Genomic DNA, 15,341 nt, shown 5'->3' on the forward strand with positions numbered 1-15,341 from the left:
GGTGTTGTCCACACAAGTAACAACACAGGAATCTGAGGACGTGTGTAGCACCATTTTGTGGGTTATAGCTTATTACCTAGTCAGCTTAATGAATGCTGCAATTATTAAACCTACTGCTTGCATGGTTAATGCACAGTTTCTGCTTAACAGATATGTAGGAAAAAATTTTTACAGAGAGCAGGAGCAGATGAGGAATGTAGTCAAAGTACTGTAAAACTGACTTCCATGTTACCATCATGTTACATATTTGGTCTGCTTGCATGAGGGAATCTGGAAATTTTTACAACAGGAAAATTATGCTCCTTTTCCCTGCACTTAAGCTATTAATTAAATTTTCTCCACTGAAGAATAAATTTTTATTTAGTAAAGAGGAGTTCAGTTTCCAGACAAAACCTGCTATCATCTTGCAATCTCAATGCCAGTATTTGCTATCTCCTAGGATAAGTGTGCCAAAGTACAGTATCCTGTTTGTGGTTTTGAACATATAAGAAGATGAAAACAATTCATTTGTGGAAAAAAAAGTCCTAAACAAGTTTATCTGGTCAACTTGAGGTGAAAGGAAAGAAGGGAGTAGGGAAATATTATCTCTCTGAGACAGGAAAGTCCTCAATTGAACATGCTGACTCCCTGCTGTGGGGGTGGACATGTTGGAGATGTAGGAATTATTCTGACAACTGCAGAGTTTGCAGGGGATTAAGAGATTTTCTGCCCCAACATAGAATCATTTAGGTTGCCAAAGACATCTTAGGTCATCGAGTCCAACCAGTAACCTGACACTGCCAAGTCCACTGAACTGTATCCCTAAGCATCACATCTGAGTCATTTAAATACTTCCGGGAATGAGGACTTCACCACTTCCCTGAGCAGCCTGTTTCCCGTGCTTGACAACTCTTGATACAGAATTTTTTGCTAATATTCTATCTAAACCTCCCCTTGTGCAATTTGAGGCCATTTCTTCCTGCCACTTGTTACTTGGTTGAAGAGGTTGATCCTCACATTGCTGCAACTTCTTTTCAGATAGTTTTAAAGAACAATAAGGTCTCCCCTGAGCCTCCTTCAGGCTAAAAAACACCAGCTCCCTCAGCTGCTTCTTGTGCTCCAGACCTTCCATCACCTTCACTGTTTATTCTTTGAATGGCAATCTGTTTGAAGCAGCCTGGGATTTTGGAGCAACTGAAGATGGCCTTGCACTTTCTGCCCCAAGTCAGAGACCCTCTCAGGGCATCTTACATTCAAAAGAGCAAGAAGACTCAGGCTAAAATTAGGCTGCAATCCTGACTTTTCCCTCCGTGTTATCGTTTCTGGTGTAGCACAGTAAATTGCCAGTAGATGGCACACTACAATAATTTATTTTTTAATGGTCTTGAAAGAAATATGCAGTGCAATTTTTGTTAATTTTGTTTTTAATCATAGTAAAGCTCCTTGGGTAGGAGAGAGCTCAGTAAATGAGTTACCTGGCTGTGGTCTTATAGCAAACTCTTCCATCTATCTTCAGCTTATGTACTCTCATAAATCTGCTTGCTTGGCTGGGCATTTTGATTTCTTCTCACCTTCAAAAACCAAGTAGGATGTAGCTATGAGTATTCCAATGCACGTGTAGTTCTTATTTATTCTTTGTGTCTTTGCATTTGTGAACCAGCATTACTCATCTGGTGTGTTGAGTGTTGTTATCTGTGTATCTATATTGGGGGACTGACTCAAAGATTATGGTAAGATTAGAGGCAGATGGCTGAAGGTGCTCCCTGCTTGTCTGGTCAAAGTCAATACCTCTGCATATCCAGCCTGAGTCATGCACAAAACAGATTTTGGACTGCTGCTGTTGGAGGTTCAGCATCTGTCTGGTGTATTACAGTAAACCAGTATAAAAAAAAAATTACCTTCATTTTCCAGAGCAAATATTTAAATACTGGCCAGAGTGCTATTGGCTTTATTGAAAGAAAAGTCTTCAGAGCAATTACACAGACATTTTCAAAGATTAATTAAATGCTTTAATAATGGTGACAAAAGATACGTAGCAAGTTTTGCTAGCATTCTGACTGTGAAAAGGATTCATCAAACAATAAGTTCTGCTACATTTTTTGCAAACTCCTTTTATCCTTGGGGGATTAAAATCTCTCTTATTACTTAAGAGTATACAACAGTACTCCAAACCACTTAATTCTTTGTAAACAGCTGTGATGATCTTGGATTGTGATGTTTCATTCAGAGGGATTTAAGAAGTTTCCTCTTCTTTTTCAATTTGTATGTGAAACTAAAGGTGACAAGAATCTGGAGACAGAGATTTGAGTGTTACCAGTGTGATGGCATTACATTAATTTAGGCCTTCTCTTTGTTCAACCCATTAGGGGCTGTCAGCTCTCATCCATCTGGCTGACAGTTCTGTAGCATTAGTGACAGCTGGTTGAAACAACTCAGACAAAACCAAAATTTTTCCTCTGCAATTTTCTGTGTAGCTGCTACTCAAGGAGTGAATCCATCAATAAAGAGATAAATACAAAACATGGAGGTCATTCTTGACTGCATTTTCAAGTTCATAGAATTGTTAGGTTGTTTTGATTGAACTGAAACTGTTACTTGGCAGTTTTATCTGTCTTTTGATAAGAGATTTACTTGAAATCAAGCTGCAGAAACAACTTTGCTAATAGTAAAATTCCTTCCAGAATAAAAACAGGTAGCATCCCAGCTGATGTACTAATTATTTTGATAAATATATACCTGGATGGTTTTATGTCTCTGTTTATTTGTCCTACTGTTGTTCTGGGATTTGTTCTTTTTACCTAAAAGACAAACAGCCACAGCACGATATCAAAACTATTAAAATAGCATTGTGCAATCCACTCAAGCTGCTGCTGTAGCTAGTTTTAACCAGAAAAAGGCAGTAATCAACCAAATTAATTTTTTTCTAAGTTGTGTACACTTAAAAATATGGTAACTGATATGTCTGTATGGAAGAGAACTTTCAATGTAAAGAAGTTACATGGTGAGAGGACAAGGGACTACTAACCTAACACTGAAAAGGGGTGCATGCCAGTGCAACTATTGGATAAAGCAAGATACTGTTTAATTAGCTACTCAATTTGTTAACAGTATGATATATATAGAGAGAAACTTCTTGGATTAGATTACGAAAGAACAAATACAGGGTCTTTTTCTTTGAGTTCTCCAAGGATTTAAACCAAGAAACTGTATTATCTAGCTTATAAAAACAACATATTAGGATGAGGAAATCTGCAAAACTGGAGGGCATGATCATTCATACTGTGATCTGACAGTATCCTTATACAGTTCCTTGAGGATGTTTTTTAAAAAGGAGCATTTTTACACTAATTGTCACTATGAAGATGATGTCTGTCTGTGGTGTTGTACTGGAAAGAACGTTGCCAATAGCTTTAACATAAATGCTTCTGCTTAGTGGTTCTGTTGGTGAATACTTTTAACACTGTTCAGTTCTGTGATTCTTAGGTTTCCACCCCCAAAACTGATGGAGTTTGAAGTGTTTGTGAGCTAATATGACAGAAGAACCTCATAGATCATTCATCTTGCTGATTTTCTCCAGAGTAGGAACAGCTCAAAGCCACTAATAGACAAATAATTCACAACATCCCACTGACACAGGATGACCTACGCTTTTAAAATCACGCCTAGCATAATGCAGTATTTTTATTATCAGCTGATGACCGGGTTCATCCCGTTTAATGGTAGTGTTTTCCACAGGTTCAGTAATTAACTCTGACATAAATAAGAGAGGTAAAAGGAAGCAAGTGTAGCCCCACCGTGACAATGAATACATGTGACACAACAGGAGGTGCTTGGTGCAGGGAAATCAGGGGCAGGGAAGGTGTTAGAGCCCTCCTGGTTTCTCCCGTAACTCTTTCTCCCTGCTAAGTAACTAATCTATTGTAACTAATCAAACAAACTATAAATCACTGTAAAAGATGACGCTTTAGGTCAATTTTAATCTTTCGCGAGATTTTCTTTTTTGTTACTTTTCTCCCTAGAAAATGTTTGTTAGTCTTTTCATAACAACTATTAAGATTTCAAGTATACCCATTACCACGGAAGATACATGAACTTTTTGCACATCTACTTTTTGAGGTTCACATTTCTGTCACTCCGTGTTTTAAGTGGCAACTCATCCTTTGCTTTTAGTCCCAGACCGAGCACAAGGCTCGCCCCCAGCCCTGCCCACCCCGGCTGGGTCCGGGGCCGCAGCCGGAAGTGAACGGGCGCGCGCCGCGGGCTCGGGGGCGGGGCCACAGGGGGCGGGGCCGGTCCCGCGCGCGGCGGCGCAGGCGCGGAGCGGCGCGGGGCGGGCGGCGCGCGGCCATGGCGGCGCGGGGCGGGGGCCTGTGGCTGGCGCTGCTCTGGCTCTCGGCGGCGCCGCTGCCCCGCGGCGCCCGCGGATCGGAGCCCGTCGGGCCGGCGGAGCCGTCGGGCGGCGCGGGCCCCGGCGAGCGGTTTAAGATCGAGGGCCGGGCCGTGGTGCCCGGGGTGAAGCCGCAGGACTGGATCGCGGGGGCCCGGGTGCTGGTGGACGGGGAGGAGCACGTCGGCTTCCTGAAGTGAGCGGCGGGCGGGGGCTGGGGCGGCGGGGCCCGGGATGGCGGGCACGGCTCCTCCCGCAGGGCTCGGCCGCGTCCCGGCGAGCCGCGCACGGCTGCGGATGGTGGAGTCACGGAGCCGGGTTGCGCTGCTGGCGGTACTGTCAGCACTGGGCCGCTGCCCTGTATGGGGCTGGGCACGGCCAGCCTGCGGAGCCGCAGGGTTTGGCCTCAGCCTTGCTGACCTGTCCAAATTGATGGCTCAGGTTGCTGGCCAAAAACGTAGGAACAGTGTTTTAATTTAAAAAGCAAAAAAAACCAGTTAAAACAGAAACCACAAACGCGTTTGCACTGTCTGGAGGACCGTGTTTCTTCTCAGCTTCTGCTGTAAATTCTGCCATTTCTTGTATAAGAAAACCTCACCTTGGCTGCGAATTCACCCGATGTGGAGATATGTTCCTTCATGGCAGAAGTTACAGTTGTAGTTCTGTGTTAAGAGTACCCGTGAAAAACTTGAACTGTACTGGTGTAAGCTAATTAAGGGACATGGCTTTATTCCTTCACACAACTTCGTGCAAAGGTAGCTGGAAGCTGTAAAGAATCATTGTCTTATTCAGACTTGGATGGTACTGGATATATTCAGATAAGCAAAATATCTAGAGAATCTAAGAACTGAAATACTGTCATAATTTCAAGAGTAGAAATAAATCCTCAATTCTCCTTTGTGATTCTCAATGCAGTATAATAAATTGTTTTAAAAATATGCATAAAACTGAGATTATATGCAAGTACAACATATCCTCATAAATATTCATAATTTTAAACTCATCCCTCTGCAATAGAAGTTAAGTTTAACTTTGGGTTCTGTCAATACATTAACACAACAGATTCTACTCTGCAGATCTTGTAGAATCTTGTCAGTGTAGCACCTGCTAAGCCACTACAAACAAGTTATGAGAGCCTTACATCATACTTGGGAGCTGATTCAGTACTGGCTATCAGGTTGTCAAATTTCTAAATGTTTAATTGAAACTCTAAATTTCTCCAATACTGTAAAGAATGAAAAATTAAAAGGAAATTCTCAGGGAAACATTGTTATAGCAGTTGCAATATCAGACAGTGTAAGCATTCTTAGGGATTCAGGTCATCACATAGAGGTGGGTAGGTCTGTAAGTGTTCTGCTTCTTAGAGATGTGGTTGATGGACATAATGACAAGTTCTTTGAGAATTCTCTTTTAAGAAGGTTCTTTTTTTTTTTTTTTTTTACTGGTGCATATTACTAATTTGTTAGGGTTTATTGCATTTTTTGCCCTTTGAACAAAATTTTGTCTGAACTTTGAATCTTATTTTTAGAAAAGATGATGACACATCATCTTTGATGTTGCTTTTAATAGAATAGAGAACACCAGGTTTTTCTTACTGGAGACTTCTGGAAACACATAGGAGGAAAACTTCTGTACCTTTAAGGCAACTAGTGTTGAAGCTTGCAAGTAACCTTTTATTAATATTTTCATCGAATATTCAAGTTTCATATTTTAAAATAAAAGCCACCTGTGTAAAAATCCCTTCTGTGTACATGTTCAGAGCTCTTAGTTTCCTTGTTGCTGTGACTGAGCTTTCCAGCGTGGGCTGGTCCTAAAGGGAGCAATTAGAAGTAAAAACTGCTATTTTTCAACAAAGGCACAAATTGCTGTTTTTGTGCATTGCAGATTGTCCCTCATACCCACCCACACTGTGTAGAATGTCAATCTGGGGGCTTTTGCTTTCAGCAGAAGCACTGAAGCAAAGTCAACTTCATTGTATGTATTTGAGAAGGAGGAAGGAAGGTGTAAATTACTTCTGCCATCACTTGAATACGTGAAATAAAACTTATTTCAGGTCTTATTCGGGCTGTTAAATTACTCCTCCAGCAAGACAGCACCTTGAGGGCACAACAAAATCTTTAACCTAACAGGGAATTTCTGCTCCTATTGCAGCATGCACTGATGAACTTAAGGGGCTTGATATTTTGAGTGCTGATTTGATTTAAATTTTCCTTTTGGTCATTGTGATTATATTAAGATTTGTAATACAGAATAATACAGCTATAAAAAAAATACACTAACAGAGCACCCTGTCTTATATTCTGGAGCATACTGAAATGTCGTGGAACTCACTGTTTTTTTCAGGACAGATGGAAGTTTTGTGGTTCATGATGTACCTTCAGGATCTTATGTTGTGGAAGTTATATCCCCTGCTCATAAATTTGAACCCGTACGAGTTGACATAACTTCAAAAGGCAAAATGAGGTGAGCCTTTCCTGATATGCCTCTGTATTGATGAATTATGTGTGCTTGACAGCACAGTGTAAGAACTCACAGAAGCAGTGCTGTAGGTCTGCTGTTCCATCTCAGACTGTATGTGTCAGCTTCTTTAGCTTCTAGAATCAAGTTTCTCAAAGTCTGATGTCTTTCTTCCTTTCATATTTATGGCCTGAAATAAGAGAAAAGAGATATTAGAAGTTTATCTGTTTGTTTGCTTTTATTATTTTTCTATGCAGCTATCCTGAAATAAAATCTAGGCTTAAACTAGTTAATTGCTTTATTATTTGTCAACACTTATTTTTCCCCCCTTCTTCCTATTTCCTTTTCTTTAATAAATGTACTGTCAGGACTTGGCACAATGAAATTTTTAAATATTTCTGTTGCATCCCTACAGGACAATTGCTACAGTTATGGTAAATACTAGCAGTTGCCAGTTTGCATTATTTCTGTAGGATTGTTGGCTTGTTTTTATGTTGGGGCCAAACCATTCTTGACTGTAACTGCAGACTATTCAGTAATACAGAAAAATCTATTAAGGTGTTAAGGTGATTTTCATGTAGATGAAAATGCTCATAGTTAATTTTTCTTTATTCAAGCACACACATAGCATCTTAACTTTTAGGTATACAAACATCAGTGTAAATACTCCTGCAGTGTATTTAGGGGAGGTTAAAAATTGAAATCTCACTGAAAACAGTGCGAACAGTCTGTTTATAATTAAAATATAATATAATAGTTGTAATGCATAATTATAGTCAAAATGTAATTATTTTTAAGCCTAGTTTTTTCCAAATTTTATGGAATTTTTATACTTTGTTAGCATCTTACTGGCAATAATTAATATGTAACAGATACAAAGATACAGACAAAATATTGGGTATAACCTTGCCCTTAGCACTGTTGGTGTATCTAAGGAATAGTTAGGTAACAAATTTGATGTGGAGTAAATTGGTGGGATACATTTGCAGAGGAAAGTAGCAGGAGGCTTGGCATCTCTACCAGTCCATCTGATAGAAACTACAATGAGGAATGCAGTTGAAGAGTAAGAGATGCATGAAAAATGGTGGTATTTGGTGAAAATGTCAACAGGGCTTTTCTAAGGGATGTGCTGCCTTAAAAATTATGTAATAACTGGAAGGAGCAAACGGCATATGGATAACAGGTGTACTTGAAAAGATCTACTTGAAAATCTCAAGTTTTGAAGAAAGGTAGGATGGAAAGACACAAGGTAGGAAGGAAAGACATTTTATAGATGAATATTTAGTGAAAAATTCACAAGGAATAAATTATTTATGGACAGAAGTCTTCCCTGGAGTTGCACAAAATGAATAAATATTCATAAATTATAAAAAATGGGTCAAGAATGACAAAGGTGTTAGTACTGAGTGATTATCTACATGTTAGGCCCAAATAAAGAATACTAGTGATGTACTATGGAAAAACCTTATGAAGTAATATAATAAAGATGGAGATTCATTATTGATAAATGTAGAGTAATGTACTTAGGGAAAAGCTATTAGCTTCACAAGTAGTTGATGTCCTGAGCAAACTGGTTAAACTACACAACACTTTTCAAAGCTGAACCCTAAACAGCATAGGGTTTCTTGTTCATTTACTAGGTAACAAAAATGGTTTACTTTTGATTCCATAAAATACGCTGCTGAGAAAAATCAGCTTTTCAAAAGCAAAGCCTAGCTGACATTGCATAGCAGATGGTTTTGTTTGTAATCTTTTATTAAAGCTTGTTTGGATTTTTAAAATCTTCTTTATTATTTGCTAAATATTCTGTGTTTATCTTTTCAATTATTTACATTTTGCCTTATAGAGCAAGGTATGTGAATTACATCAAACCCTCTGAAGTTGTCAGGCTGCCATACCCACTCCAGATGAAATCTTCTGGACCACCTTCATACTTTATAAAGAGGGAATCTTGGGGATGGACAGATTTCCTCATGAACCCTATGGTATGTATAGACAGCACACAAATATTGCAAGTATGCTAAGGATAATACAATTGAGAAAAAATGTATGTTTTTCCTTTGATCTTCTGAGAGGATTGTTTCCTTGGAAATACTTGCTTACACATGGAAAATTTTTCTCTGACATCCCCCCTATACCACTGTTAAAGTATGTCCTCTGAAAATAGCCCGTAGTCTCTTCCTTTGACAATGTGATGCTGTTCTAGTAGTGCAGAGAGGAACATGTTACAAAAGCATAATTACAGCAGGTGTAAGAGAGTACAACCATTTGCCTTGTTGGTCCAACTTTGAAAACTGCTGTTTAAAGCACGATACTCCCTTTCCAGGTTTCATTCCTGACAAGTGTTACTGTCTTACTGCTTCAGAATGCAGTTCAGCTGTTCAGTAGAGTTTCATTTTATTTTAGTAGGTCTAAAAGTGTTTAGAGTAGCAACTAACCTGAAGAGGTATTTCCTGTTTTCTCTGTAGGTGATGATGATGGTTCTTCCATTACTGATATTTGTGCTTTTGCCTAAAGTTGTCAATACCAGTGATCCTGATATGAGGCGGGTAAGTACATTCAATTGGTGCATATTGGAGAGACCAAGGATAATGAGATTTCAGGCCACATAAAAGCAATAAAAACAAAACTGTACTTTAAAGGAAGGCTTAATGGGTATCATTTATTCAGCTAATACAGTTGCTGTTTTACAATGAGTCATTTAATAAGTGCCAAGTGTGTTGAGTGTGATGTGGGGTTCTCTTGCACTTCGGCCTAAACCACAGTTTAGTACACTGTTAAATCCAGATGTCACAGTAGTGTATATGATATGGAGCCTTAATGTAGTAATTAAATTATCTGATTTATTGTCATTTCATCATGCAAAATGCCGAGTAGCAGAAGGCTAGGACAAAATGGAGATTCAAGGTGTTTGCTAAATCTTTTATTTTTGCAAGTGTTGTCTGTAATGGGTGGCTGCTTTTTGAAGGCTTAGTTAACTAAAAACTCCTTTTTCTGTAAGTGACCACTGTCTTCAGTAGTACTTCATAGGTGTCTGAGTATTTTTTTTTTTAATAAGTAATACCTTTAAAAAGCATATGAGAGCTGTGTAATGCTCTTTTGGCTATAATTTTGATTTTAAAACAAAAATATGCTAGGTATTCATGGTATGTACTTCAAACCAAGCTGAACTCTGGAAGTTGAGTTTTAAAAAAAGATGATCACGTATTCCTTACTTTTTTCACTGATCTGACACTGCTTATAGACAGGCTGTTCTGATGGTAAAACCATCAAAACTTTGGATAATCTTATCAGATAACTAATACTACTTCTTAAGGAGAAATTTTTAATTTGGAAGAATTTTGCTTATAATTTGACTTACCTGAAAAGAGTAGGAAAAAGTTGTTTTTAAGAACTAGGTTGTAATGTCATTCCCTAGATGACCATGTATTAAATTGTTAAGTGAGAACATGTAGAGTATATGGAGGTTGTTATGTTTTTCAAAGTAACTTTTTTCTTCTTTCTGAAATCAGCACAGTACTAGCTTGTGTAGAAATTTAGTTATTTAGTAACTCTGCTTGTTGTAGAGGTATAGTATAGATGCAGTAGTAACAAAAGCTACTAAAATGCCTTGAAAGCACTTAACGATCTATCATTCCTACATTTAAATATAGAGAAAAGCTGTGCTGAAAATAAACAATTTTTATCTTCTAGATTTTTTTTATCAGATGGTTGCCCTGTAAGACTGCTTAAGACATGGTTACCATTTTCTATATGCCGCTGCTTTTAGTTTTGGGTAGCTGGGTGTTTGGCTGTGGTTGCATAAAACTGTGTAGCAAAATGTGTCCTGGAGGACTACAAAACTAAAACAGTATTTGGGGAAATTTGGTATCTTTCTCATGCAGTCATTCAGCTGATGCCTTATATGCAGCCAGAATTGTTACAAGCTATTATCTGATCTTTGCATGCAGGAAATGGAGCAGTCGATGAACATGCTGAATTCCAACCATGAGCTGCCAGATGTGTCTGAATTCATGACAAGACTTTTCTCTTCAAAATCTTCCAGCAAGTCTGGTGGTAGCAGCAGTAAAGCAGGGAAAAGTAGTTCTGGAAAAAGGAGGTAGTTAGGTCTTCCTCCTAAGTCTGAGTTTGCACAGCTGTTTGCTATTTTGTGGTGTCATGTTTATTTGTCTTGAAAGATCAAAAAACCACTGCTGTAAACTTTAACCAGGCACAACATAAGTTATGCTACAAGTGTGGTTTGTAGCTTTTTTTTAGACTGTATAAGCTGTTTTGTACTTGACAGTAAGCAAAAGATGACATGGCTACAATACTGTATCTGTATAAAGTTATTGATGATAATGAATTTAACTGTATTGTTCTGCAGAGAATTAAAATAAATTATACAATGTGCTTCACAGTAATAAATGTCTTAAGGCAATGTATAAAAAAATTTCGAAGATAATAGAAGTGAAGTTCAGTTTTAATATGTCTTTAATGTTTTACATTTGTTGAGTTCTGAAATGAACAAATCATCCTTTCAAAATGGAATTGTGAGTTTACTGGGTAAGTAATTTTCTGTATCAGCCTGTCACGTTACATATAAAATAATTTTATTTTATGCTGTTTTCATATGCCTGTGTAATTTACAGAACCACGAAGTGGGTAAGGTTGGAAGCACATGGCGTGGGATTGCATCCAGATGCTTCTTGGATATCTTCAGTGAGGGAGGCTCCACAGCCTCTCTGCACAGTCTTTAGTTCAAAGGTTTTCCACTGTGTATTTCCTAGTTTTACTCCGATCTACTTTCTGCTAAAAACTCTGGGAGAAAAGAAAGCAAGGTATCTTGCATGAGATAGTCATCAAGATCTTGTGTATTTTTTTTTTTCTAAATTACATGTATCACTTCTGTTACACTGAGGCTTCTTACTCTTTTCATGTGTGCTGTGCTTTCACCTTAGCAGTGGAATGATTTGAAAGCCAAATGATTTGAAGCCAAATACAGATTTTTAATACAAATTTTAAATGAAGTTGAAATTAACTAATTTTAAAATGAAAGAAAAAACTTAAGGTGTAGTAGGAAGCTAAATTCTGCTCATCTTATAAATTATGTTCCAAGGTAAGGCTCTTGAGGAATGCTGTCACTGGCAGAACTTTTTTCTTGAGCATGCCTGTATATCTCTTATGCAGTATCTTTTCAAGCTACCCAGAGAAAAGTTGAAAGAACTGATTGTTTTTCACTAAGTGAACATTTGCAGATTAAAATGACAGCAATACATGCCAAACACTATTAACAGTCTATCATTTTTTTTTAATCATAAATGCTGTTCTTCATCTTTGCAGTTGGTAACTTCTTGGGTAACAGTGTCCATGCAGTGTAGGTAATGTATATCTGCTTCCAAAAATGGTATTTAACATCTACTTAAAGTACATCTGAAACAAAATCGATTCTAATGCATGTATTTGTTCTGCCATACACAGAAGAGGGCTATAATTTCTTTTAGAATACATATTTAGAACTTATGCTGGGAAACATAAAAGTTGCACGACACTAAATACTCATTCATAAGATTTAAGTAAATTTTTAAAGTGTTGGAGAAGAAATAACGCAGTGTTTTCTGTGGTTTTTTGCTCTCTTTGTTTTGCTTGAATGGTCTTTTTGTTTCACATACTAAGTAAAATATTTTCAGTGGAGACAAGAAGATATTTGAATATTCTTGCTGGAAGGATCTACTGAAATAAGTGTCAAGTTGCATCAGTGAAAAAAACCAAACAAGCAAACTATAAAAAACCCAAACCTCCTTCACCAGTATCTTAAGAAAAAATATGTGAAAAACAGACAGCAGTTCTTTGAAGATGGAGCAATTAATATTGTTACTATGCTCTCCTGGAAAGTAGAAGCCATGAGTTCCTTTTGTTTAACAGTAATTGAAATAACAATGAATTACATTAGCTTGTAATTCGTCATACTGATGCGTTTTTCCATGTTAGGAACATGGAAAAATTCTGCAGGTAGGAAATAAAAAAATTCCAAAGATAGGAACTAATAAAAAAGTCCAAAGGTAAGAACTGATATTTCTGCCTTCTTTCACAGTGTGTGTTCACATTCCTGACTTGTCTTCAAGGGAGAATGGACAATTCTGGCCATGAAAAGATTAAAGTCTTTGTTAGGAGTTCAGAGTGACAAAGTTCACAGGAATTGTAAAGATCATAGTAAAATGACCTTTGGAAGGAGCATATGGAATATTCAACACTTCTCTTTTTCTTAGGACTTTGTATATGAAGGCCAAGGCAGTTCCTGTGTGCATCAGGATCAGATGCAGTGTCCCACTCTCAGAAACCTGTTACCAGAAAAATCCAAGCCCAGAAATCTTTTACATTATTCACCTCATTTTCAGACACCTTTGTGCTAAAGCAATTTGAAAAAGTGTGTTAGTCTGCTGCTGAACTACTGCAAGTTACGGGTTTTTTTTATTTTAGAGCTGGAATCTGTGTGTGAAGTGAGCAAAGAAGGTCTAGCCAAAGTGCTTTGGCCACTTACTGCCAATTGGTCACTGTTGTACTTTAACCTTAGCTGACAGCCCAGCCCCATGCAGCTGCTCACTCACTTCCCCTGGTGGGATGGGGAAGAGGCAATTTAATAGGGAAAGCAAAATTTGCACACACAAAGCAAAACAAAAGAATTCACAACCTCCCATGGGCAGACAGGTGTTCAGTCATCCCCAAGACAACAGGGCTCCAGCACACCTAATGTGTACTTGGGATGACAAAGCCATCACTTCAAATATCCCACTCTTTTTACCCTCACTCTGCAGAGCAGGATGCCATATGGTCTGGAATATCCCTTTGGTCATTTGGGATCAGCTGTCCTGGCTGTGTCACCTCCCAGCTCCTTGAGCACCTCTAGGTCCCTTGCTAGTACAATGGGCTGAGGAGCAGAAAAGCCTTGGCTCTGTGGGAGCACTGTGCATCAGTAATGAAAATGTCTCTGGGTTAGCAACACTTGCCAGCACAAGTCCTAGGCATGGCCCCACACCAGCCACTGTGAAGGTTATAACTCTACCACAGTCAAAACCAGCACAGTCAGTTAAAGTTGTAATGTGGCCTTTGGCTATCATAAATGCCACTAGGCAAAACTTCCCTGTTGCAGTTATAATGCAAGGTTGAATTTCTGCAGAAACTAAATGTTTGCTGTAGAGTTTTATTTTCTTATTTACCGATTTTTAGAAGTCAGTGTTCTTTGTTAGGTCTGGCATTTCCTTTTTCAAAAAAAAACCCAACATAGCTGCCTATTAATGAGGCTTCTTGTGGTCACCTAAAGCAGACTGTAAATTGAAGCAACTGATACTTTAGAACAGAAATTAAAGATTTACGTGGACTATAGACAAGCTGATTTCCTTATTGCCAAAAGGAGGAAGACATGCTCCCTCAGCTTGGACTGGATAACCCTGCTGCCGTCTGATTGCAAGTTCTGGTACCTGTCAGGCTTTGTCATGCACTGATTTAACAAGCAAAATTGGTTCATCAGTCTGCTGAAATTCTCTTATGTTTTAGAAAGCTTAATCAGCTCGTAGAAGGATCAAAGAAATCCCACAGCCAGCAGAAAGTAAGCACCAGAAACAGAGGCAGGAATTCTCAGTTCCTGGCAGTGAGTGTGAGTAACGCAATGAGCTCACTGCGTCTTGAGGATTTGTAGCTGAAGAGCTCATTTAGCCACTGAATTTTGTTTTGAATGAGTGAGCAACTGGGTTTATGACAAGCCATGTAGAAGGGAGAGGAGACATATCTTGCTGAAGTCTGTTTTAGCTATTAGTCATTTAAGATGGTCTGGAAGGTGTTTGAAACAGTTTGAAATAATTTTACCAACTGCATCATCAAAGATGCTCACATTCTACACATATAAGGAAGAAATCTAATGCACAGCTATCTCCCCTTTATTTAAAAAAAAAATAAAATTTGTTGGTGCTCTTTATCTTTTTTATGTAGTGGAGATGATAATGGCTCCATAAATGGAGTGTGTATTGCTTCAGAGAGAAGCAATGTGGTTAAGATTTGTGTTTGTGAAGAGAAGTGTAGTATCAAGTGCTGTGAGTTTAGACATAGCTGTCAGACTGTACAAAACATCTGTTATTTCTGTTTCAATTTCTTGTGTGTGAGTTATGAGAAGCTCATCTCATAAAAGTAATCATGAAGATAAATTTAGTAACCATTATTGGGTGGCAGAGAGTGTGGCAATGAGCTTATGGGAAAAAATCCAGTATGTAATCTTGTGAAAGTGCCTTTGTTAACCATTATTGTGTAGATCTTTATATGTATCTGTTATCTACCATTTTATAGTAGCTGCATGTCAAGATTTAAAAAACAATCAAGGCAATTTAAGTATGTACCATTTTTCAACAGTATAAAGTGTATTAAGTCACTAAGATAAATTTAAACATTTCCACTTGGGTGTTAATTGCATAAAGGTCGTGTGCGATCAGTAACTCAAAGAGAGCAAAGTTTGCTTTACAGTTTGATGAAAGGACCCGAGACTAACAGT

At 38.2% G+C, this 15,341-nt stretch overlaps 1 protein-coding gene across 1 annotated transcript; it reads left to right on the top strand.

The window, feature by feature from the left end:
- The first annotated feature begins 4,293 nt into the window (after window positions 1-4,293).
- EMC7 (ER membrane protein complex subunit 7) lies at window positions 4,294-11,423 on the top strand. The gene is made up of 5 exons (XM_079309703.1): window positions 4,294-4,562; window positions 6,710-6,829; window positions 8,670-8,808; window positions 9,292-9,372; window positions 10,774-11,423. The coding sequence occupies exons 1-5, from the start codon at window positions 4,327-4,329 to the stop codon at window positions 10,924-10,926; spliced, it is 729 nt and encodes a 242-aa protein (XP_079165829.1). The 5' UTR covers window positions 4,294-4,326; the 3' UTR covers window positions 10,927-11,423.
- Window positions 11,424-15,341: the final 3,918 nt, after the last annotated feature.

This window comes from Erithacus rubecula (genome assembly GCF_903797595.1).
Source record: "Erithacus rubecula genome assembly, chromosome: 6".
In the NCBI taxonomy this organism is placed as follows: Eukaryota; Metazoa; Chordata; class Aves; order Passeriformes; family Muscicapidae; genus Erithacus; species Erithacus rubecula.